The following is a 24,271-nucleotide window of genomic DNA, read 5'->3' on the forward strand; positions in this document are numbered from 1 at the left end:
GCCCGTCTCCCCAGAAAGCCCTTGGGGTGGCCCATGTGCCCCGTGGCATTTCCGTGTGTCTTACTGGCAACCACACAACTCAGGGAAAGAAGTGCCTGGGGGCAGGTGGGCAGCACTGTGGGACCCTGCCCCTTCTCTCCCCCAGGCCCCTCTTCCCAGGCTGCTTCTCTGATGACCCACGGAAACTAACCTGGTCTCTAGCAGCCACTGCCCAGCCTCCTAGCAGGCTGAGGACCAGTGCACACATGCCCAGAACCACTGCAAAGTCCAGCATCAGAGGAAGGTCACTTCTCAAGCCTGCAGGACTTCTGAGTTGAGAAGAATTGAAAGTCTTCCTGCCTAGTGTCTTTTGGCTTAAATGTTGTATTTTGAATTTGAATGCTTGACCCCAGGAAGGAGGAACAGGAATGCCAGGCTTGGGGTCTTTCCAGTTTAGAAAAGGCTCCAGACCAGGGAGGGGACCATAAGACCCCAGGCCTGTCCACCCGTCTTTTTTTTTTCCCCTCTTGGTTTTGTGTTACAAGAGTTGCTGGAGACAGTTTCAGTTGATTATTTAATTTGTAAATATTGTACAAATTTTAATAGCTTAAATGTATATACGGCCAAATAAAAACTTGCATTAACAACCGGTGGGGCTATTATCACAGGCTCCGATTCCTTGCTGAGATGAGACTGCACATCGCTGTCTAAACTAATACAGATATGCCTAGTTTTTGCATGAACTATGTAATTCCAGAGAACTTAATTAACCTTAGGTCAGAGAACAAGTAGGACAGTCAAGATCTGAACTGTCTGAGTCAGTTGGATGCTGGGATGAGCTGGGGTAGGTGAGGCTGAAACAGCACTTTGGGCAAATGTGAAAACTAGCTGGCTTGGGGTGCAATAGGGAACCACAGGGATACCTCGTGCTGGGCGCCTGGAACTCTAGCATCTCCTAGAGGTCAGGCCAACCAAAGCAGACAATTCAACATGCTGGAGATTCTGTGTCCAAGATCCTGGAAAGGTGTCAGGCCCTACTATGGATTGGAACAGGGACACCAGCTTCCTGGCCAGGGGATCCATGTGCGGAACATCTACAGCAGTGAGCTCAGGACGGGCCTGCCCTGTGCTACAGTAGGTAGACTATCCCTCCAGCAGGAACAGGTCACAGTAGAGGAGAGGACAGCTACCCCCAGTAGCTCAGCTGTTCCTGGTGGGTCTTCAATGTAAATAGCCCTCCCCAATCCAGGAACCTGAACAGAAGGGCTAGGTCCCAGTTCTCCATTTACCAGCAAAGTTGACCCTGAGGCCCCTGGGCCTTCACAGACTGTAGACCCATGTCTCTCTATCCCTGTCCCAACAGCATCCATCCCGTCCCCCAGCACTCCCTGGACTTGTCTGTAGAGGGCCCCTGTGCAGGGTGCTCAGCTGGGCTTCAGAAACCCTTCTCCAGGAGCCAGCCTTTCAGCTGCTGGTCAAAGTGGCCTTTGACCTGTAGGGTCCCCGTCACCTCATTGACCTGAGTGATGGGCTTCTTTCCCAGCAGCGGGCTGAGGAAATCCTCCACATCCTTCTGCAGGGCCTGAGGGAAAAACCACCAATCAGGCCTCTAGAGGACAGGGAAGGTGGTCCCAGTCTCGACACCTGCTCACTCTGCCCTGAACACCACCCACCCACTTACCCAGATGTCCCCCTCCACCTTTCGGATCACAGTCGTCTGGCGGTTACAATGTGTGATGTTTTTGTAGACTGGTATGTTATGCATCCGAGAGCGCTGCACACGGTAGGGCAGGTTGGGTGGGGGGTCTGTGACAGAGAGGGGCATCAATAAGCCAACACTTCCTGAGCCTCTTACCTCATCTAAGATCCCTATCCCTCTGAGGTCAGAGGATCAGTGCACCCCACTAGGCCACACCAGGGCTGCCATGCCTAGGTCAGAGCCTGGCACAAATAGATGCTCATTATGTATTTATGAAGTGGAAGAAATGAAGCCAGGGCCATGGCCTCTGAGTCTTCAGACCCCCCTCTGGAGGCCATCTTTGCCTTTCTCTGCTGGGTTGGAGAAAGACTGAAAACAAAGGAACAAAGGAATAGGAATTTACATGCACTGAACACCAACCACATGCTGGCTATACACCAAGAGCATTCTGTGGCAAACAGGTAACTCCATTTTGTAAAATGTGAAGTTGGGAAATAGAGCCAAATCCCAACCCTGAACTACCTGACTCCCAAGCTAGTGCTCTCAATGAATGGTACATGGCCCACTGGGGGGAGGGGACCAAGTTCTTCGCAATATGCTTCATTTTCCCCCATTTGGGAAGGTCCCCATGCCCAAAGTGTGCATGGGTACTAGTGACACATGCTATTCCTGAACCCACTGGGGAGTCCAGAGTCTCAGCTGCCAGTGGGGGAGAAAGATCACTAGGAAGGGTGCTGCCCTCAGCCTTCAAGCCATTCTCACCTCGTGGAGGTTGCCAGCCACTGGGAGTGGGATAATGTTCATGCTTTGGGGGCTCTGGGATGCTGGTAGGGGGTAACAGGCGCTCCACAAAGTGGTATTCATCCACAGATTCCACGAAGCTAGGGTAATCAGGTGACCCCTGAATTTGGCTCTGAGGCAAAACACACACAAAAAACATGTCTCTGTATTAGCCACTCTGACACACCACCCACCTACCCATCACAGGACGGATGGGATATTAGTAAGTGGAGAAGGAAAACAGGCATTGTTTTCACCTCATTCGTACAACACAAATTAGAGTATTTTATTATCCCTTTTTACATCCAAGAAAGATTGTTGTTACGTGCTGTGGAGTTGGTTCCAACTCCTGGTGACCCTGTACAGGGTTTCCAAGGCTGTAAATCTTTACTGGAGCAGAAAGCCTCAACTTTCTCCCACGGAACAGTTTCTAACTGCTGACCTCAAGGTTCACAACCCAATTCATATCCACTACGCTACCAGAACTCCTCCAAGAAAGATTACAGCATTGAAAAAAAATTTTTTTTTTCTAACACTACCTAGGGGTCCTGGCATGGCGCTATGGGATAAAGCACTAGACCACAAGGTCAGTTTTGAACCACAAGGCCGGCGGGTGAAACTCAGCTGCTCCTTGGAAACTCTATACAGGGTCAATATGAGTGAGAATCGGCTAGGCAGCACACAACACTAAGGGGTCCTGGTGGAGTCTTGGTGTGGTGCTGAAGAATAACCAGCCAGCGGCTCCATAGAAATTGTACACAGGGTCATTAGGAGTTGGAACCCACTCGGCAGCACTTAACAGGAGTCCTAGTCGTGTGGTGGGTTAAACTTTGGGCTGACACCTACCTAACCAATAAGTTGATAGTTGGAATCCACCAGCTGCTCCCCAGGAGAAAGGTAAAGCTGACTACTTTTGGGTAGATTTACAGTCTCGGGAGCAGTTCTGCTCAATCTTTTAAGAATCGACTCGTTGGCAGTGGGGTTGTTTTGTTGTTTATTTAGGAGCTCTGGTGGCGAAGCGGTTAAACACTCAAGGCCTGTAGGATTAGCACTGGACAGCAAGGTCGGTTTGAACTGCAACTCATCAGCCACTCTTTGAAAAGCCTATACAGAGTCGCTGAGTTGAAATAGACTCCACGGCACTTAACAATAACATTAAACACGTGGTCAGTGGTTCAAACCCACCGGTCTTTTTAGCTGGACAAAGATCTAGTCGTCTTTATCCATGAACATTTACAGCCTTGAAAACCGTATGATGGCAGTTCCAGTTATTAAATCGATGTGTCCTCCCATCCTTTCAGTTCAAAGATTCTTTTGGACACTTCTCCCAAGAGATACTCTAGCGTCTGAAAGGTTAGGGGGTTATAACGACAGCAGAAAAGAGAATAAAGTGGCCTGTGTATATCAAGAGCCCTGGGTTTTCATAAGTGTGACCAATAATCTGAGGTCGGTTCCTACACTGTGGAACGGTTTCCCTCTAGAAAGACGAAGCAGTTCTGAGTAACCCGGGCTGCCCTCCTGCTTGGTTCCAATCTCCACATTCTAAATCAGGATCCAGACCCTGCCACCTTCCTTCTCAATTTGTGACACCTAAACTTAATCAAACCGGAAGAGGGACGCAGATTTCAGGGTGACAACTAATAACAGCGAGCCTCACACCCAGGCGTCTGCCCTCAACTCCAGGTTCAGCCGCACTCACCAGGTGCCGCAGCCCGCAACCCGGCAGAGCGCCGGTTCTCCAGCTCCGGAGCGCAACCCTGAAAACGATAGCAGCCATGTTTGCCTATCGCGAACACTAGCCTTCTGCGCGCGCAACCCACCTGCTCCCACCCCTTCCCTCGCGAGTCTCCTGGGACCGGAAGAACACATTAAAGGGGCGTGACCAACACGGCCGTGAGCGGTATATAAGGATCGCGCGTAGTCGCTCGGCAGTGACGTAACACGCCGTACTCTGTTAGAACGTGCGCGCTCCTGCTCCTTCCTCTTTCTCGGCTCCATCTTCGCCGTAGTCGCAGCAGCGTCTGCCTTTCAAGGTAAGAGTTGGGCCACAGCTGGATCCGGGGGACTTAGTGGCAGGTTGGCTGCGAGCTCAGTGGACGCGGAGAAAGCGGAAGAATAGGGGCTTCCCTCCCGACCTCCCCAGCATGCTCGGCCTTCTCCACGTGAAACCCAGACCACCTCACGATCTTCTGCGACCTGCCATCCATTCCCCAACCTACTCGTCTAAAGCATTTTTTCTCTTTTCTTATGATCCTTCTTTCTTCTCTTAGTCGTAGTCATGCAGCTCTTTGTCCGCGCCCAGGAACTACACACCCTTGAGGTGACTGGCCAGGAGACGGTCGCTCAGATCAAGGTAAGGCTGCGTAGTACCCCCCTGAACTCTCTCCGCTCGTGTTCTCATGGCCATGCCCCGACCGCCGACCCCACTGGAAAGCTTACGAGCCTCATTTTTCTCCATAGGCTCATGTGGCCTCGCTGGAGGGTATCGCCCCGGAAGATCAGGTTGTGCTCCTGAGAGGCACACCCCTGGAGGATGAAGCCACCCTGGGCCAGTGTGGGCTGGAGGCTCTGACCACTCTGGAAGTAGCTGGCCGCATGCTTGGAGGTGAGCTGGGATTGGGGTGACCTCTGAACTGCCTGTGGACTCCTGAGTGTACTTCTGAAAGCTTAGTGTCATTCCTGTGGCGTACCCACAGTGTCATCTATTTGCCTCACAGATTCATTGGTGACTGAGCCAGAATGTAGTTTTAGGTCAACCATTTGTCAGAAACTTTGTCTCCCGGTTTCCCCACAAAAACCAGGAGGTCTGACCAGCTCTCTAAGGCACTTTCCAGTTTGTATTTAAAATCAGGGGCTGCAAAATCCTGACGTGAAACCCCAGAATGGGCCACCCTAGCATATTTTTAGACACAGGTCAAACCTCTACAGTTTCCTTCTATGTCTTGCTGGCCCCAATTTCCCCCTAAAGGCAGGAGTTGAGGGAGGACAGAGTCTTTGCTCTCCTAACTGCTTGCTGTCCTTGTTTTCCACCACAGGCAAAGTCCATGGTTCCCTGGCTCGTGCTGGGAAAGTGAGAGGTCAGACTCCCAAGGTAAGAAAGCATCTAGGATGGTATCTCGTGAACTTGGTCATTTCCTGTCATAGCTAAACTAAAGCACTTTCTTGCCCTGTCTGCCTAATCTTTTCTGGGAATTCAGCCTGAGGGAAAAGTACCACAAAAGATGTCAACCAGGATCTAATCAACCCAATCCTTTTTTAGGTGGCTAAACAGGAGAAGAAGAAGAAGAAGACTGGCCGGGCCAAGCGGCGGATGCAGTACAACCGACGTTTTGTCAATGTTGTGCCCACCTTTGGCAAGAAGAAGGGTCCCAATGCCAATTCTTAAAGTCCTTTGTGATGTTGGTTTGCCTCTAATACAGCCATTTTGCCCCAGCCATATGTTTGTTTCATCTTCATTTGCAGGGCTCCTAGGGGAGATAGTCCTGGTATGCAGGTTAATGCACTCGACTGCAAGATCAGTTTAAACTGCAAGGTTGGCAGTTGAAACTCACCAGCTGCTCCTTGGCAACCCTATACAGAGTCACTATGAGTCAGGACCAACTTTTGAAACACTTAGCAACAGCAATGGGGGTGGTAGGGCGTCTGGGTGGTGTGTCCTTTAACAACAATGAGGCTTCATTGAGTTTCTTGGGGGTGTTGAGTTAGGCAATGCCAGAATCCTGTTGTCTGGAGGAAAGAAGCTACAAGGGAATTCTGAGAAACCAGAGCTGTTCCGATGGAGAGTGAGGGAAACTCCAGATACCACCTAACTTGAGAGTGTGGAATTGATCAGGAAACCCTGATCTAGCTTGGTCCTTGGAACTGGGTTCATCTGTGAGCTTGGTGGAGTCAGCATTGCAAGCTGTGGTATCTGATGACACTAGCACCTTGTTGATGGGTGACCTTGTTTGTGTGTCCATGATTGGCTCATAGGCCTTGTTAACCTAAACAGAGCCATCTCTGGGTAGTTGATTGTTTCACCATAGAGTTTCTCTTGGGCTAAGTTCTCTCTGGCCACAGTTGTCCCTTCAACTACAGGTTTTGAATCTGCTGCTGCTTGGGATATCACATGTCAGGACGCAACGGTAAAGACCTTAGACTCTAGACTTGGACTGCCTGTGTTTGAACCTGGTTGTATGACCTTGAGCTAACTCATGAAATCTCTTCAGACTCGGTTGTGAGGGTTAAATAAAGGATGCAAAGTGCTTAGAGCAATACCTAGCATATTGTTAAGTGCTAACAAACACAATCCCTGCCCTCTGGAATTTAGATTCTTGTGGAGAAAATGGGAACAAAGTAGTTATCTGTATTAATAGCTTCAAAGAAAGTAAGTAGGATGCTGGGATGAAAAACATGAATAACCACAAGAAACGTGTGCAAAGGTAGAGGCCAGTAGAAGAGGGTGGCCACAGAGAAGAGCTTGGAGTTTACTCCCAACTACAAGCAGCTCTGGAGTCCTGGTGTGGTGCTGTGGGCTAATGTGTCAGACTGCAAAGTGTTTGAACTGCAAAGTCAACAGCTGCTCCTTGGAAACCCTATACAGGGTCGCTATGGGTCAGAAACGACTCAATGGCACTTAACAACAAGGAGCTCTGGTAGCTTAGTGGTTACGAATCGAATCCGGCTTCTAATCTCAAAGTCAGCAGTTTGAAACTACCAGCTGTTGCACGGGAGAAAGATGAGGCATACTGCGCCCGTAATGATTTACAGCCTCGGAAACCCTGAATAAGGTTGATACTCGGTTCCAATTCCATGGCACATCACCACAATAGAAGGTTATGGAAGGGTTCAAAGCACAGGGCTGAAGTGATTTGACTTGTTTAATTATTTTCCCTGATTTCCTGGAAGGTATGCAAGAAAGTTAAAGCAGTAAGGTGCTGAAACACCAGTTAAGAACCTCCAGGTGAGGGGATGGCTTAGACCTCCAGTACAGTGGATGTAAATAAATGGATTTGAAAGGTAACTTCACTCACATTTTGGTATTGAAATAGGTGACCCGTAGCCAGTTCTTTTGGAGACAAATGTTAAGTGGGATTGGGTTTGGAGTAAGAAGGAAGAAAACATTCAGGACATACATTCAGCCAGTGCCATGGAAGAAGTCTTCAATGCTTGGCACAGTTAATGGCCCCACTCTTTAAGTGCCGTTGTTGTTGTTGTTATGTGCCGTGGAGTCGGTTCTGACTCATAGCGAACCCTGTACAGGGTTTCCGAAGCTGTAAGTCTTTACCGGAGCAGAGAACCTCATCTTTCTCCCGCGGAACAGCTGGTAGTTTCAAACTGCTGACCTTAAGGCTCTCAGCCCAATTTGTAACCACTATGCTACGAGAGCTTTTTTTAAGTTCCGTTGTTATGTCCTGTGGAGTCAGTTTCAACTCATAACTATCCGGTACAGGGTTTCCGAGGCTGTAAATCTTTACGGGAGTAGAAAGCCTCATCTTTCTCCCTTGCGGTTCACAGCCCGATTTGTAACCACTACGCTACCAGAGCTCCTTTAGGCCATCTCATTTATTCGTTGTATTTTTAGTGCCCAGTATGGAGTTCAATTAAGTGAACAATTGTAGTATTTAATGAGAAGACATAAGAGTTTAAAGTAGGAACTCAAACAGGAGCTCAGATACTAAGTAATTGTTTTTTTACTGAAGGGAGGGTGTGTTCCCAATCTAACCAGGTTGAGCTCAGGTGTTTCCATCTGGACTTTAATCCTCAACAATTGCCTCAATATTTGTATGCTATTAAGCAGAGCTTCAAACTGGTTCTTCCCAGTCATGGCCCTTGAAGTGGAAGCCATTAACAGACCAAATTGGTAAAACATGGGTGTACCAAATAGTTGTGCATAGGGTCACTGAGTGGGAACCAACTTGATGGTGCCTAACTACCAACCAGAATGGTAAGGAACTGAAAAAGATTACAAGTAGAAGTCTTGCTGGAACCATCTTAGAAAACAAGGGCAATGTGTACATTACGTAGCAGCCAAATCTCTACAAAGAAACTGGCGCTCAGGTCAAAGACCCACCAATGACATATTTGAATGTGTGTCACTCTTCATAGTTCTGGCAATAATCTAGTCCTGAAAAAGCTTACTGTGCCTCTTCTGAATCCCATTTCAGACCTTCGACCTGTAATTTGTCCCATTCCAGTTACTGTCCTGGTACGGTGCTGTAGGATAAGCACTGGACTGAGAGCCACAAGGTCAGCAGTTCAAACCCACAATCTGTACACAAGGTCGCTATAAGTCGAAGCCAACTCCATGGCATATAAGAACACCGATCTTATAAATTCGGGTCTTTTCCAACTTTGATCCATCAGCCATGACTGAACCCATCGATCCAAAGCTGTGTTCAGTGAATGGCTGCATCTCATCTTAAACTCCCATAGTTCTGGCCCAGTTAAAAGGGTTAAGTGCCATCAGTGGATTCCGACTCAGAGCAACCTTGCATAGAGTTTCGAAGGAGCAGCTGGTGGGTTTGAACCATCGACCTTATAAGTCCAGTGCTTACCCTACAGCGCCACCGTTAAGTGCCTTCTTCGAGTTGGTTCCAACCAACTCATAGTAACACTCTAGGGTTTTTGAGAAGCGGTGAGTTTGAAACGCCGACCTTGCAGCTGTTATTATGTGTTGTGGAGTCGGTTCCGACTCATAGCGACCCTGTACAGGGTTTCCGAGGCTGTAAATCTTTACAGGAGCCGAAAGCCTCATCTTTCTCCCGCAGAACAGCTGGTAGTTTCGAACTGCTGACCCTAACGGTTCGCAGCCCGATTCGCAACCTACGCTACCAGAGGTCCCTACTAAAGCTGTAGTTTCAGGTAATTTGGGGTACACGTTACAGCGCAACCAACAGGGAGTCTGTAGGTCCGCTGGAAGATTCTTTCCGGCTTGCCTAAGCATTGCCGTCAAGGCCGGGATTCTTATCGGGCCCGGGGCGGAGTTCGTACTTCACGCCTGCGTCTGCGCCTGCCCAAACATTTGAGCGATGGGTGGGGTTTGGCTGACGGGAATAGCCGAGAGACTTCTGGTTAAACACAGCGTCGCTCCCGCAAAGAGGCGGAAGTAACCGAAGACGCGCCGGAAGTAACTGAAGACGCGCCGGAAGTTTTCGAGTTACCGGTCCTGTGCTTTCGCAGCTCGCTGGCTGTGCCAGTTGCCATGGAACCGACCGGGCCTTGTGGTTTCTGCCCGGTCGGGGAGACCCAGCCGGCGCGCTATACCTGCCCGCGCTGTAATGTGCCCTACTGTTCGCTGCGCTGCTACCGAGCACATGGCAGCTGCGCCGAAGACTTCTACCGTGACCAGGTGCTAGGCGAGCTCCGCGGCCGCACCTCCTCGCCCAGCCGCCTGGCAAGCGCCCTACGCCGGCTGCGTCAGCAACAGGAGACCGAGGATGAGCCAGAGGAAGCAGGCCTCAACCCTGGCCCAGCGCCCGGCGGCCTTTCAGACCTCTGGGAACGGTTGACCCCGGCCGAGAAAGCAGCCTTCGAGCAGCTGCTGAGCCGCGGTGAGGCCGGGCGGCTACTGCCTCCGTGGCGGCCATGGTGGTGGGCCCGCGTATCCGAGCCGCGGCTTCTGGAGGAGCTGGAAGACGACACATCGGGCAGTAACGCCGCAGAGCTGGATCCTGGCCCTTCGAGGACGCCGTCGGAACCCGCGAAGGAATCAGCCACCGCTGGGGAGCCCGAGGCCGCAGAGACGGTTCACGGAGACGCCCCGGGGACAGACGCGCCCACTGTGCCCACCCGCATCCCTGCGCTGGCCAACCTGAGCCGAAGCCCGGTCTCGCCGCTCGTGCGCTTCCAGCTGCCCAACGTGCTGTTCGCCTACGCGCACACGCTGGCCCTGTACCACGGCGGGGACCAGGCGTTGCTCCCCGACTTTTGTGCCACACTGCTCAGTGTTTCTGGGGCGCTGGGCGCCCAGCAAGTTTTCGCCTCTACTGAGGAAGCCCTGCAGGCTGCAATCCATGTGCTGGAGGCTGGTGAACACCCGCCAGGACCCCTGGGTACACGAGGTGCCATGCATGAGGCCGCCCGAATCCTGATGGGGGAAGGCCCAGCCAATCAGAAAGGCTACACGCTGGCAGCGCTGGGACACCTGGCACAGATCCTGGGCACGACCCGGAAACAGGCCGTGGCCGCAGAAGAGCGGCATCACCTATACCGGGCCCGAAAGAAGTGCCAATTCCTGCTAGCCTGGACCAACGAAAACGAGGCGGCCCTCACACCCCTGGCTCTAGACTGCGCCAGGGCCCACCGAGCCTGCGCTGTGGCCGCGGAGGAAATGGCAGCCCTCACTGGCGAGATGGAGCGGCTCTGGGGCGGCCCCGTGCCACCACCCCGGAGGACTCTCATTGAAGAGCTACCTGGTTAAAAGGGGACTTGTTGGCATTAATAAAGCTGTGACTGGTCTGCCCTGTTGCCCCACTTAACTCCAGACTCTTGCCTTAGTCAGACCTGATCCAGACAGTTAACACAGCCCAGCCCCAGAACTGGAGTAAAGCGGCACCAGAAAAGGTTCGAGACGTTTATCCAAAGGGCAAGAACAATCCTGCCTACTTCAATCCGTTCTGGGGCACTGGCTCCATTTTTCCTTCCTTTCTCCAAACCACCTTTTCTCTGAGGCTGTTCATCCCCGCCTCCTCTGGCCTCTGGTGGTTGTCAGAGCCTTGAGCCCGGGTGGATGCTGGTGGATGGGTGAGCCTCACCAGATGTAAGGCCTCAGTAGATGTAGGGCAGGATGCGGTAAGGCACACGCCGGCAGTACTCCCGCCAAGCCAGACCATACTTCTGCAGGCACTGCCGCTCATCCCGGGCCTCCCGGTGCACCAGCAGAGCAGTGAAATAGAGGAGGTAGAAGTAGGGCAGCAGGTGGGAGGTCCCTGTGGGGAGCAGGTGATCACAAAGCCCACCCAGCCAGCCCCATCAGTTCAAAAGGTGTCCACACCCGAGGGCTCACTGTCACTGCCAAGCTGGCGTGGAAGCCTCTGCCCCTGCCCCATGCACCCTGACTAACCCCTTCACAGGGGTGCCCCTTTGTTCTCCATTCCACACCCAGATGAGGCATCCTGTGGGCTCCACTGCACCTTTGTCCTCACCCACCCACCCAACCCACTCACCACAGGGCAGGGACCATGCCAGGGCCATGATGAGATCTCCAAGGTAATTGGGGTGGCGGACCATACCCCACCACCCAGACACCAGCAGCTGCCGCCCTGTGGCTGTAGAGATGGTCTCCAGGTCTGGGGAAAGACAGGTAAAGTTGGGTGCCCTCAGGAAGCCCAGATGTCTTGCCTTACCCGCGGCACCATAGAGGCCCAGCTTACCAGCCACTCTGGGGTCAGAAGGATTCTTTCGGAAGGTGTTTTTCTGGGAATTGGCCCCGCGGAAGATGTAGTATCCAGTGGCTGGGGGAACAAGTGGGTAAGGTGGTCAGGGTCATAGTCTCTGCCTGACCCTGATCGTACACCTGCCCTTGTCCTCAGCCACAGGCAGTCCACCTGGAGACCCAGGATTTCGCCCCTGGCTTTAGAGAATCACTAATGCCCCCTTAGTGAGTGCTGGACAGACACAGTGAATGAAGGAGGTGAATGGTGGGCCCAGCCTGCTGCCCCTTGCAGACTGACCATTGAGGAGGCAGATGGCGGAGGCCATGGGCAGCTCCAGGGCCTGCGGGTGGTGCAGCAGAAACTGGGCCTGCAGGCTGTAGGTGAAGGGTACCCAGGTAATGTCCCCAAAGAGCAGCATGAAGCCAAACCCATCATGTGTGATGTCCATGGTGGTAAGGATGGCCTCCTGCAGGAACAGGACCCAGAGGCACCATTTAATCCCCAGGCAGTCCTTAGACATCTTCCCCACCACCTCTAGCCAGTTCCAGTCTCACCTCGTGCCAGAGAGCATCACCCACATAGAGTAGCTGGAAGCCATTGACCAGCCACATGGCCAGTGAAGAACTACCGCGCAGCTTCGCCTCCTGCACCAGCAGGGCCAAGTTGATGAGGACCTGAGGGGGTGGGGAAGACAGGGCAGTCTGTCCCCAGGCTGTCTGCAGTGAGGTGGCAGCAGTCAGCCTCATCCCTTCTCAGCTGTCACTCTCTGTCACTGACCAGGGCACTGGGACTGTGATAGCTGCCTCTGCGGGTGTGTACTCACAGCCCATTTTTCTGGGAGAGAAGTTGGAAACCCAAGCCTCCAGAGTTAGTGCTGACCAGGCTTTCAATCTCAGCTTCACTGCTTGGGCAGGTCACTTACCCTCTCCAAAGCCTAGCATGTCCACCCCATGAGGAAATTGGGGATCATGCCTGGGAAGAGCTAGGCAGTGTGCCTTGGGCGCATGATACGTGCTCTGGGATGGTTCGCTGGGAACCAGCCAGTTCTGAGCACATCCTTTAACTGTCACCGGGGTTGGTGCAGTCCTTACTTTACCTCTCCTATCCCTCAGTCATTTTAGGAGGAAATAGTCCTGAAAGTCCACCACCAACTTGGAATCCATATCTGCCGTGGGCACCTGGCTCCTCCCACTTCTCCATGAGGTCATTTCCAGGGTTATGTGAAAGACCTGAGCCAAAAGGCTTTTGGGAAATCTTGGCTAAAATCCAGCTGGAGTGAAGGTAGCTAAAGAACATGGATGGAGTGCTGTCAAGGCCAGCAGTCACGTTTCAGAGGGTGCTCAATTCTTGCTTCTGATAAACGTAGTGGATTACGAGGTGGGCTGCTAACCGAAAGGTCAGCAATTTGAATTTACCAGCTGCTCCGTATGAGAAAGATGAGGCTTTCTGCTCCCATAATGATTTACAGCCTTGGAAACCCTATTCAGGGTCGCTATGAGTCAGAGCCAACTCCATGGCACATAACCAATACCAACACTGCAGAGACCTGGCCCCAGCAAGCAACATATGACCACTCTCTTCTTCCTGCGACATAGTCTGCCCTTGATGGCTTTATTTAAACTGGCACTTGCTCTCTTGCCCCCACGGCAGTATTTTTTTTTTTTTTTAATAACACTTATTCATGTTCTGACATACTATCTGACTTTATTTTTTTCTCTTTCCCACTAAAATGTAGGCTACATGAGAACAATTGTTTTTTAATGGTCTGTACCTGTATTTTCTCTTTTGTCCCAGTACCTAGAGCCTAAAGCAAATGGTGAGTGCAACAAATATTGTGTAATGAATGAATGATCCGTGTCAGCACAGTGTGGACCCTGACCTGTCCAAGTACTGCCCCTCTCCCACCACTCAGCCAAGTCTGGCATACCCAGCCGATGAGGCCAGGCCGCAGTTCGCAGAAATATTTGAAGTCCAAGTAACGGATGCGCGGGTTGAGCTCCCGTCCAAGGAAAAAGTCATAAATGGGATTGCCTGGAGAGAGAATCACGGGGGAAGGGGGTGAAAGTGCGGATGGAAGGCCCCACCGGCCTCCATCGTCTCCCCACTGGGACTCCTCTCACCTGAGTTTCCCCCAGGTGCCAGGGCGGAGGCAGGTGCTAGCAGAGCCTTCAGATACAGAAGGAGGCTGAAGACGAAGGCAGTGAGGGTGGAGGCGAACGCCAAGGGCAGAAGCATTTCAGGGAGCGTCCCCAGGGGTAGCCCGACTGCCACCCCCAGGCCCACCACCAGGGCAGTCAACACCAGGGCCTGGAAACCTGAGCCACCACACAGTGAGCCAGGGGGCGGCGCACCTCCGCCTTCCCCTCCCCCACAACACACCTCATCCCAAGCCATTATACGGCCACCTTGGCCTTGACAGTCAACCAGCCACTGCTTGGGCCCAGGGGAGCAGTAAGTGGGATGTTGCATGGGGGGGGGGGGGCGCGGGCAGCCAGCATCTCGAGCTGTGCTTGGTGGGGGTGGGGCGCCAGTTTCTAAGGATGCCCCCTTTGGCGTAGGGCCCCACCACCACTCACGCAACCCCACAAAAAGGACCCGTCATCCAGGTACCGTTAATGGGGTACTGCAGGCGACTCTTGTCCTTCAATTCCTGCCCCTCAGCCACCTGCAGATACATGAAGCCTCTGATAAGGGTTGGGGTGCCTTCTCCTAACCGATCCCCTACCCCGACCCGCACTTGTGGACCAGCGGAGCCCACACCTTGCGCGCCGGCAGTAGGTAGAGTGCCGCCTGCAGGCCGAGCCAGGCAAGCCACAGCAACAGCGCTTGCGGGCTCCACAGCTCTTCCAGTCCCGGTAGGTAGGGGGGCGGGCCCAAGAGTCTTGCCGGCTCCGAGCCCGCTACCAGGAGCAGGTGGAGCATGGTGACAGGGAGCAGCACCATCAGCGACGCAGCGCCTGGAGCAGGGAGACAAAGACAGGGGCTGATTGCTTTGGGCGTCGGCTCCCAAGTTCCCACGACCCCCCCAGGCACCCTCAGCATTCTCATGGCCTGTCCTCAGATTTCATTCTCAGCCGGCTCCCGCAAGGTCCAGATCTGTGGACCCCCGTCTGTCCCTCTCCTTCCCTGACTCCATCTTGGTCCCTAGGTCCCCTCGAAGACCCACCTCTGACTTGCTGTACCCCTCCCGTGTTTCCCAACACTACAACTCCCCCTGCGCTGCAGCCTCAAGGCTGGAATCCGCTCAGAGTTCAACTCTCCCTCTCTAGATGTTCTCCCTTGACTCCGGATCATGTCAACATAGTTGGGACCCTGGCCGGCCCAAGCACTGCCCACCTCTCCCACCCCCTCGGTGTACCCACCCGTACTTCACCCCCTCGCAGAGCTCTAGGCCCCCTATTCTCTACGCCTCATTACCCAGCGGCCCCCCGAATTCCAGCGGGGCCTGGGAGCCCTGAGGAGTCATGGTCTCGGCTCTGTCTGGGAGCTCACAAAGGCCTGTCAGGAAGCACAGCCCACCCCATCCCCAGATGGGTGCAGTGGCGACGAGGACAGGGGTTGCTTTGCTTGCACCTGTCTCTGCTGAGTGGAATCTTGGGCAGCCGGCCCTAGAGCTTTAAGTGGATCCGCCTCCGGCCCATGCTGGGCCCAGCAGACCAGCCAATCGGCACTTAGGGGCGGGTCTCACGCGTTGCTGTGTAACCTCAAAGCCCCACCCCCGGGAAAACTAAAGCAGGAGCCAAAAGGAGCCAAAGCATCTTTATTAGACCAATCTGATTAGACAGGAGGCCGGGGGACGGGTGGGGTGGGTCCAGATGACCTAGCCGCGTTCACAGATGACCTCGACGACACTGGGCTCCATGGGCACTGGGTCTGGGCAGCGCAGGGCAGCTGAGGCCACCACTTCATCGAGTAACAAGTGCACGAGCTCCTCATCGGCCACAAAGCGCCACAGGTAGAGCTGCAGGAAGTGGCAGTCCACCTGTACCTGCTGCAGCCCGAAACGCCCAAAGGTGCGCAGCCGCACGCACTCCAGCAGCGTCTTCAGGCTGATCTTGATAATGCCTGTCAGCACCGACACCTGCAGGCAGGGAACCGGCATGCAGTTCAGGGACTGAAGGAGGTGGCACAGGGCTGAATCCCCGGAGAGGGGGCATGGGTCATGGAATAGTAAGGTGGTACCCTCATTGTGAGGGGAGGGGACAGTGGGGCCCAGCACTTGGTGGCCAGCACTGACATGGGCAGAATTAGCGAGAGAGCTGTGGCAGGGACCATGGTGTGACTACAAAGCTCAGGACTACTGGGAGTCCACTGTTATTGAGTCAATTCCAACAGATAGTGACCCCAAAGGGCAGATCCTAAATGCCCAAAAGGATGTTCAGGAGTCCTGGGGTGGCCCTGTGGCTTAATGCATCCGACTGCAAAGCCATTTGAACTGCAAGGTGGGCAGTTCAAGCTCACCAGCCACTCCTTGGAAACCCTACACATAGACATAGGGTCGCTATGGGTTGGAACTGACTCAATGACACTTCACAACAACAACTTCTCTAGAAAGAGCTCTGGTAGCATAGAGGTTATGAGTCGGGCTGCCAACCTCAAGGTCAGCAGTTCAAAACTACCAGCGGTTCCATGGGAGAAAGATGAGGCGTTCTGCTCCCATGAAAATCCACAGTCTCAGAAACCCTGGGCAGGGTCACTATGAGTCGGAACCGACTCCACAATACTTAACAACAACAATCTCTCTGGAAACAGACAGCCACACCTTTCTCTCATGGATTTTGGCTGGTGGATCTGAATTGCCAAACTTTCAGTCAGCAGCAGAATGTTTCACCACTGGGCCATGAGCACTCCTTACTGTGGGTACATTGACAGGGCAAGAGGCACACAAGAGGAATGCCCAAACCTAGGCTAGGAGTACATCAAGGTCAGGGGAAGGGGCCGTGGGATTTTGGGAGGGTCACGCAGGGGAAAGGGTGGGTCTCTAGAACACCACTCACTCCTAGAAACAATCCCAGGGACTGGGGACAAGGGTCATAGCCAGCTGGGCCACGACAGTGCCCTAGGACTTCTCCAAGATCCCGGGGTCACTGGGGGCTTCAGACCTTGTTAAATTCCACAGGGCTGAACACGTCAATGCGTTCAGAGAACAGCTTCTGGATGTTGCTCAAGAGGTTGGTATCCATTGGGGCACTGGAAGGGGAGATGTAAGGCATCAAAGGCCCCCCTGCGCCCCAGTCTTCTTTTGCCCATTCCCCCCAGGGTGCCCTAACCACAAAACCAAACCTGGGTGTATAGCTGGGCGCATAGCGGCCCTGCTGCCGAGAGCTGCTGTAGACAGAGAAAGTCCTCTTGCTGGAATCGCTGCTCTGGGCCTTGCGAACACCCTCCTCATACAGGAGCCCCACCTAGTGGTTAAAAGGGGCACTGCAGGGAGGCCAGAGTATAGGGGCCTCTGTCCACCAGGTATTACGTAAGTGACCTATTGCTTTGTTATAAGAATCATAGTTGGTACCCACCACTATGGAAACAATGAAGTGAGACAAAGGCGGGGCACAGAGTTGGTCCCAAGGCCCAATCTTCAGGCCCAGCTTTCAGGCCCAGCCTTGGCTCTATTTCTGGGGTGACTCTGGTGAAACTGGGGCAGTGGTGCCACAACCCAAGAATGAGGAGGAATGGGATTATGGGTGCCAGCACTGCCCACCCCTGCTGTGTCAAGGTCAGGAGCCTCAAACAGTAGTCCCCAGCCCGCAGCCCAGGCAGCACCTGCACATCGATAGCAGTTGTGTCTTCCACCACCCGCTTCATGACAGCGCGCACATTCCGTGGCTCTAGGGTGCTGAGCCAATCCCGAGTCTCCACACTCTTCCGCAGCATCTGTGATATGACCAGACCCTGCACCTTCACGTAGTGGGTCAGCAACCGCCGCGCCGTCTCCCTGGCCTCTGCACACAGTGTGCTCACAGGTGTCACTGGAGACTGGTCCTGAGGCGGGCAAGAAGAACAGAAGAGTAGTGGGACTGGGGGTTGCCTGGGAGATGGACTGGGCGAGGTGGAGGATGGGGTGGGCACAGGCAGGACATGTGGTCTCAGAGCTACAGGTACCTGCACCAGAAACTGTTCGTCAGCAAGGGTGAGGATGTAGGAGATGGTGGCTGTCTCGTAGTCCAGGCAGAGACGGGACAGCAGCAGGAGCAGCGCGGGCGGCGTGGAACTCCCCTTTTCCCCGGGGCTCTCACAGAAGCTCTGAGCCGTCTGGCACATGGAGCGGATGAAGGCCACGATGAGGCCCTCCCGGACGCCCAGACTGCAGAACTCACCCTGTGAGGAGGGACTGCTGGTGACCCTCTGCTGGGGGGCCCTAAGTGACCTGACCCCTCCACCCTCCACGTGTAGCTCCCCCCCCCACCTCCCACTGTGAGGATGAGGGTAGGGGAAAGAAGGGCAGAGCTGGCACTGAAGATCCTGCCTCCCTGTTTGCAGCCCCCATACAAACACCCCTTCGGGTCTTCCCAATGCTGTTTAACCTGAGAAGAGAGCCACAGGGCCCCGAGTCTTGGGCTACCTGTTCCCGGTCCCCCAGCATGGTCAAGGTTGCTGAGGGCTGCTACCATAGGATACCTAAGAGTGTCCAGGGGCGGGCCATACCCGGAAGTAGGGCTTGTTGGAGAAAGACAGCTCCTTGGCAGTGAAGAGGTGCACAGCAGCCAGCGAGGCCTTGATGTGGCTCAAAATGGAGCTAGCCACATTGGCCAGCAACTCGGCCAGCCCAGGGCCTTCCTTCCCAGTCAGGCGCGGCGCAGCCAGCACCTGTCGCACATCAGTCAGACAGCCCAGGAAGGCGGCCCGAAGGCTCTGCAGAAGGTGGCCCAGGCGTTCGCGGGCCACCTGCTCCACAATCTTCGTGGCTGCCTCGGAGAGCCCTGCGGCAGCTAACAGGTTCCCAGGGGCCCGCAGACGCCGGTGGAAGCGGTCCAGCGCCCGCACCAGCAGCGAGTTGTCACTGCCACCCTGCTCCTGAGCAAGCCGCCGCTCCACCAGTGCAAAGTAGCGGCTGCCGAGGTCTTTGGCGAAGGCTGTCAGCTTCTCTACCCCTGCTGGGCCCTGGGCTTCAAACAGCTCCAGGTAGGCTGAGGCCACCTGGCAGAGGCCACCCACGAAGCCGCTGCCCCCACGGTCGGTGAACTCTAAGATATCAGGCGCCGGCGGGGAGGGCCCTAGCTCCGCCTCCAGGCTCCGCAGCTCATCCTCTAGCCGCCCGCGGGCATGCGCCAGGAACTCCTCACACAGCTCCCCGGCAGGTTCGCCGAGGGCCAGCAGCAGCTCTACGCATTCAGCCTGCTCAGGGGTGCCTGAGCCGCCCTCCCTGTGGCAGCAGATGCCAGTGAGGGGCAGGGACCTGGGCAGCTGAGGGGGCAGCAGGGGGGCTGGCGAGGAAGACGGGAGATAGTGGGAGACAGGTACATGTAAGGCAGGGCCACTGTTCCCGGAAGGGCTGGCATGCACGGTGGGCACTCAGCGTGGGTGGGGCTCTGAGGCCAGGGGGGCAGGACCCTGGAGTAGGGCTGGGCTGAGGACTGAGGGCACGCCCACCTGAAGCGCTGTCTGAGCTGCTGTGCCAGGCGAGCCGTGATGACCTGGCAGTCATCCTGGATGACGCGGAAGGAGGGCAGGTGCTGGTACTGCTGCAGCACGGCCCGCGCTCGGCCCTGGTAGCGCACCGCCTGCCCGTAGGCGCCCAGCTCCACACACTTGGTGAGGCGCGAGGGTAATTCAAAGAGAAACTGCAGCTTCCGGAGCAGCGCGTGGACTCCTGGGGGTGTGGGAGGGGGTTGGTAAGGTAATACTAGCACCTGGCCTGCATGGGGGGGGGGGGTCTGGGGGCCTGGGACGGCGCCCACCTGCCAGCTTGGTGATGCGCTCATGGCGGTCCTGCAGTGTGGCACTGATACGCGCGCTGAAGTCCGTGATCACGGCCATATTGTTCGCCAGCCGGTCCATCTCGTCCTCCATCTTCCGGAAATCGTTTTTCATCTTCCGGATGGTATCTGGGAGGCAAAGGTCCAGGAGAAGGGAAAGGAGATGACTTGGGGGTGAGGGTGGGGGACAGGATGCAGAAACTTTAGATGTGATTTAAGGCTCATTCCCACCCACCCACATTCACAAATGGGCATTTAGTCAGTTCCTGGAGGGTCAGGAAATGCCTAGCAAAAAATGGAAGACTTTCAATGTTTACATGAGGAAATGTCATGTAAACTACTAAGGAACATGCCAGAAGTCCTGAAAAAGTGGAATCCTATAGCTCGGAAGCTCAACATCACAACGATGTCAATCCTCCAGATACAAAAACATTTAACATTATGATAAAGGCAATGTTTCAAGTATGGGGGAAAGATGAATTAATAAATGGTGTTGGGACCACTGGGAAGCCAGATGAAAAATAAATTGGGTTGGATCCAGACCTCGTATCTTAAAATATACACATACACACATGGCAGATGAATCAAAGGTTTATACTGGATTTAAGAATAAAACCACAAAAGAGAAGGAAATACAGGAGAATTTAAAAATCATATTAAGGTACGAAAGTTCTCGTTTAAAAAGACTCCAAACTCAGAAACCATCAAAGACATTAATAAAGCTGTCTGCTCCATAAACTGAACCAAAACACCAAGTCAACACCCAAGTAACCGTGAGTCACAGCTCACTGCACAACTATCCCTAAACATAGAAAGAACCCCTATAAATCACTATCAAAAGAACAAAACAGATCAACCCCTTGCCCTGTAATCGATTCTGACTCACAGTGACCCAGTAAGAAAAAGTACAACTGCCCCACAGGGTTTCCAAGGTTGTCAAGCTTTACCTAAGCAGACAACCACATCTTCCTTCCATGGAACGGCTGGTGGGCTCGAACTGTTGACCTTCCACTTGGCAGTCAATCACTTTACCCACTAACCACCAGGGCTCCTTTATGAGAAAGAACAACTATACAAAAGAGCAAAGGAGTACCAGCAGGCAGGCAGTTCAAAGAAAGTGAAATTTAACAGCTCTTAAACATCAAAAAGATGCTCAATTTAACTCACAAGAAAAGTTGCATGAGATGAAAACTCCAAGATGGGGAACAGTTTGTCGGGAGTGCTGAAAAAGCTCTGGAGTTTAGTGGTAGTGATGGCTGCACGACATAGTGAGTGCACTGCTTAACACCAAATTATACACTTGGAAATGATTAATATGATGCATGGTGTGTGATGTACATCTTAACACTTTTTGAAAAACCAAAACTACGCTGAAATGGCACTTTTCACCTCTCTGATTGTCAAAGATGGAAAAGCCTAGTAGTATTGACCATTGCTACGGACTGAACTGTACCCCAGCAAAAGATGTGTTTTAATCCTTACCCCAATACCTGTGTGTGTGGTGCTGTAGGATAAGCACTGGATTGGGAACCACAGGTTCAAACCCACCAATTGCTCCTTAGAAACCCTATACAGGGTCACCATGAGTCGGAACCAACTCAACGGCACTTAACAACAATACTTGGGTTATAATCTCATTTGGTAATGGGTTTTCTTTGTGAAGAGGTAAGTAGGGTATGTTTTGAGCCAATCACCTTTGGGATACAAAAAGAGATTAGGACAAGCAATACAGTCTGTAGGCAGGATCATGAACCAGGCAAGGGATGACCTCTGAGAGGACACCCATTGCCCCTGAATCTATTTCTGAGTTTCTGAGGCTCAATCTTTACAGGAACCTGGAAGGACAGAGGGCCAAGAGCTCTGGGAAGATCTGCATGGGCCTGGACGCTCATAGGCATTTCCTGCTCTCCCAGTGATGTTGTAGTTTTGCTGACAGGCCTTTCAACTGCTGATGCAACCTCCTTCCAGCTCTGCCAATGCTATAATCTTTTTGTAGAGAGGGTTTGAGCTCCTGACACTTACATGGGTAGCTCAAAATCTGCCTTCCCAACAGGTAAAATCCAAAAACGAAGTTACTAAATGGGAGCCAACCAAGCCCCAATACCAGTGTCCATTACTGACAGCAGTCACAGGGCCATTACACTAGAAACTTATCATGAAAAAAACCCAGTGGAGCTACATCATTTGAGTCATTACAGACTAAACTGGATCTCCTTAGAGCAGGGTGAGGATTCCACCCACTGGTCTCTTGAAATACAAGTCAGACACTAGCAACCCTGGGAGGGTAACTGGAAGCAAGCAGGCAAGGGCTTACTGCTCTTGATGTGGGTGCTGATTGCATACATCGGTGTTCCCTTTGTGAAATTCATGGACTACCCACTTACGATCTCTGTAATTTTCTAAATGCTTGTTGGTTTTCAAGTGCCATCGAGTCGATTCCCACTCATAGTGACCCTGTACAGGATTTCTGAGACGCAAATGGTAGGTTTGAACCACCAACCTTGCAGTTAGCAGTCTAGAATTTATCCTACAGCGCAACAGCAGGCTTGTGAATTTTCAATAAAAGTCACTGTTAAAGATTGCTTTGTCGTCAAATGAAGCATAAGGATTAGAAAAATACATTGATGATAAAATGATTGATTTCAGAGTAATACTACTGTGACCAATAAGGCTATATTAATATTAATTAATGCAATTAACATAGTGGTTGCATCCAGGTAAAGGGAACAGCAGGGGAAGGAACTGGAGAAGCCTCTTCATTGTACAGCCTCAGGGACTTTTCCAATCTTGAAACTGGCAAATGCATTGTTACATAATTAAATTCATGATTGAGGCCAAAGGTTGGCAAACTTGTTGGTTTACAATTGAGATACAATTCTGTGGTACCTTGCAATTACTTTGCTGTTCTATCCAAAGTCTTCTTGTGTTGTGTCATTAGTCAACTCCTTTCTGACTCGTAGTGAGCTTGTATAATGTTTCCAAGGAGCAGGTGGCAGATTTGAACCGCCAAACCAGGACTCCCAACTCTCGTCAAATGACTGGGTGGGAACATGCAAATAGGGTATACAGGACTCTAACGCAGGATTGGTTTGTTTTGCCATCCCAGCAAGTTTAAAATGAGCCTCTCAGATGATCCCAGGATCATCAAGAAAGAAGACATGAGCAGAGTGTGAGAGCCCTACCTGGAAAAGTGACAACAGCAAAGGAGCATGGGGCGAATGAGCAACTGCAGGCTTTGGTGCCTATGGGCAGGAGGCTGCCTTGCCGAATGTGCCTGTTGGGCACTTACCGACTAGTTAAAGGAGCTCTGTGATACTTGCTGAGTAGGGCAGAGGCCGAAGGGCCATGTGGCTAAGAGATCCAAACACGAGTGAGGTGTACAGCAGAGAAGAGGCGTCCCTGACTGGAAAACTGCTGCCTCCTGACTAGTTTCTGCTCCTGAATTGCACCTTGTTCACTTCCCTGACAAACCCCATAATCATGAGTACTGTCTATGAATTCTGTGTGGCCACTGCAACGGATACGGATCCAGATGTGAAGCAGAAAGCGATGGGGGAGGGATGGCCGTTGTCAGAATAAAGCAGGTTGCAGGGTAGAGGCATGTCTGACCTCTGCTTCACAGGGATCTGCCTCGGGCTGATGTTCAATCTGATTCTCCTTCTCCCTTGTGAAACCAGGGGAAGTCAGACATGGGCTCTGTGGGAGTTTTCTAAATTCAAATACCAAAAAAAAACCACACCCAAAATCACTACTTTAAAGCATACAATTCAGTGAGACGGTTGCACAAGTAACACCATTACTTAATTCTTGAACATTTATTTCATCACCTGCCCCCACCTCAACAAAAAACCTCATCCCTCCTCCCCCTTAGACTCTGGCACCCACTAATCTACTTTTTGTCTCCATGGATTTGCCTCTTCTGTACATTTAACATAAACAAAATATTTGTCCCTTGTGCCTGGCTTCTTTCACTCAGTCTAATGTTTTTCAGACTTATTATCTATGTTTTTGCATATTGCAGTACTTTATTCCTTTTACTACTGGAAATTATTCCATTGTATAAATATACCACATTTTGTTAATTTAATCACGTGAACATTTGGATTTTTGCTACTTTTTGGCAATTAGGAGTAATGCTTCTGTGAACATTTGCAGGCTACTATGAAATGACCTTGAATATATCCCACCTGAATTCAGAGATCATCTGAAGAACAGATTTGATACATTAAACACTAAAGACTGAAGACTAGAAAAGTTGTGGGATGACATCAAGAACATCATACAGGAAGAAAGCAAAATGTCACTAAGAAGACAGGAAAGAAGGAAAAACTCAAATACACGTAGATGTCAGAAGGGACACTGAAACTTGCTCTCCAGTGTAGAGATGCTAAAGCAAAGGGAAGAAATGAGGAGGTCCAAGAGCTGAACAGAAAATTTCAAAGGTCAGCTTGAGAAGACAAAGTCAAATATTACAACAAAATGTGCAAAGATCTGGAGTCAGAAAACCAAAAAGGAAGAACACGCTCAGCATTTCTCAAGCT

General features: G+C 52.3%; 5 protein-coding genes across 6 annotated transcripts in view; 2 read left to right on the forward strand and 3 right to left on the reverse strand.

The window, feature by feature from the left end:
* Positions 1–1,414: 1,414 nt before the first annotated feature.
* Positions 1,415–4,235, reverse strand: MRPL49 (mitochondrial ribosomal protein L49). The gene is made up of 4 exons (XM_006860942.1): positions 4,158–4,235; positions 2,441–2,591; positions 1,661–1,785; positions 1,415–1,561 (listed from the first exon to the last, which is right to left on the reverse strand). Exons 1-4 carry the CDS (start codon positions 4,233–4,235, stop codon positions 1,415–1,417), a joined length of 501 nt encoding a protein of 166 aa, XP_006861004.1.
* Positions 4,236–4,736: 501 nt separating this feature from the next.
* FAU (Finkel-Biskis-Reilly murine sarcoma virus (FBR-MuSV) ubiquitously expressed) lies at positions 4,737–5,883 on the forward strand. The gene is made up of 4 exons (XM_006860943.1): positions 4,737–4,811; positions 4,919–5,063; positions 5,494–5,549; positions 5,718–5,883. Exons 1-4 carry the CDS (start codon positions 4,737–4,739, stop codon positions 5,841–5,843), a joined length of 402 nt encoding a protein of 133 aa, XP_006861005.1. The 3' UTR covers positions 5,844–5,883.
* A 3,758-nt stretch (positions 5,884–9,641) lies between these two features.
* ZNHIT2 (zinc finger, HIT-type containing 2) lies at positions 9,642–10,859 on the forward strand. The gene has a single exon (XM_006860944.1). The coding sequence runs from the start codon at positions 9,642–9,644 to the stop codon at positions 10,857–10,859; it is 1,218 nt and encodes a 405-aa protein (XP_006861006.1).
* Positions 10,860–11,206: 347 nt separating this feature from the next.
* TM7SF2 (transmembrane 7 superfamily member 2) lies at positions 11,207–15,280 on the reverse strand. Of its 2 annotated transcripts, XM_006860945.1 has the most exons (10): positions 15,232–15,280; positions 14,575–14,771; positions 14,425–14,479; positions 13,935–14,129; positions 13,742–13,845; positions 12,369–12,488; positions 12,112–12,280; positions 11,812–11,892; positions 11,605–11,727; positions 11,207–11,367 (listed from the first exon to the last, which is right to left on the reverse strand). In XM_006860945.1, the coding sequence occupies exons 1-10, from the start codon at positions 15,278–15,280 to the stop codon at positions 11,207–11,209; spliced, it is 1,254 nt and encodes a 417-aa protein (XP_006861007.1). The 2 variants fall into 2 exon arrangements, with proteins under 2 accessions (XP_006861007.1, XP_006861008.1); XM_006860946.1 differs by lacking the exon at positions 11,812–11,892.
* Positions 15,281–15,634: 354 nt separating this feature from the next.
* VPS51 (vacuolar protein sorting 51 homolog (S. cerevisiae)) overlaps positions 15,635–24,271 on the reverse strand; it is a 16,336-nt gene continuing 7,699 nt past the window's right edge. The window contains exons 3-10 of the mRNA XM_006860947.1: positions 19,713–19,859; positions 19,405–19,624; positions 18,460–19,177; positions 17,917–18,132; positions 17,578–17,796; positions 17,098–17,219; positions 16,917–17,004; positions 15,635–15,895 (exon numbers count right to left, since the gene is read on the reverse strand). Coding sequence (XP_006861009.1) covers positions 15,635–15,895; positions 16,917–17,004; positions 17,098–17,219; positions 17,578–17,796; positions 17,917–18,132; positions 18,460–19,177; positions 19,405–19,624; positions 19,713–19,859 — 1,991 coding nt within the window. The remainder of the gene's footprint in view (positions 15,896–16,916; positions 17,005–17,097; positions 17,220–17,577; positions 17,797–17,916; positions 18,133–18,459; positions 19,178–19,404; positions 19,625–19,712; positions 19,860–24,271) is intronic.

This window comes from Chrysochloris asiatica, unplaced genomic scaffold, assembly GCF_000296735.1.
Source record: "Chrysochloris asiatica unplaced genomic scaffold, ChrAsi1.0 scaffold00040, whole genome shotgun sequence".
NCBI lineage: Eukaryota > Metazoa > Chordata > Mammalia > Afrosoricida > Chrysochloridae > Chrysochloris > Chrysochloris asiatica.

Coding starts and splice junctions, on each gene's coding strand:
- ZNHIT2 (XM_006860944.1), top strand. CDS start 9,642: ATGGAACCGACCGGGCCTTGTGGTTTCTGCCCGGTCGGGGAGACCCAG.
- TM7SF2 (XM_006860945.1), bottom strand. CDS start 15,280: ATGACTCCTCAGGGCTCCCAGGCCCCGCTGGAATTCGGGGGGCCGCTG. Junction 14,130..14,424: donor CCTGCAGTACCCCATTAACG/GTACCTGGATGA, acceptor GTGGTGGCTCAG/GTTTCCAGGCCCTGGTGTTG. Junction 11,728..11,811: donor TTCTGACCCCAGAGTGGCTG/GTAAGCTGGGCC, acceptor GTCTTTCCCCAG/ACCTGGAGACCATCTCTACA.
- MRPL49 (XM_006860942.1), bottom strand. CDS start 4,235: ATGGCTGCTATCGTTTTCAGGGTTGCGCTCCGGAGCTGGAGAACCGGC. Junction 1,786..2,440: donor TGGCTGGCAACCTCCACGAG/GTGAGAATGGCT, acceptor TCTCTGTCACAG/ACCCCCCACCCAACCTGCCC. Junction 1,562..1,660: donor AGGTGGAGGGGGACATCTGG/GTAAGTGGGTGG, acceptor TTTTTCCCTCAG/GCCCTGCAGAAGGATGTGGA.
- FAU (XM_006860943.1), top strand. CDS start 4,737: ATGCAGCTCTTTGTCCGCGCCCAGGAACTACACACCCTTGAGGTGACT. Junction 4,812..4,918: donor AGACGGTCGCTCAGATCAAG/GTAAGGCTGCGT, acceptor TTTTCTCCATAG/GCTCATGTGGCCTCGCTGGA. Junction 5,550..5,717: donor TGAGAGGTCAGACTCCCAAG/GTAAGAAAGCAT, acceptor ATCCTTTTTTAG/GTGGCTAAACAGGAGAAGAA.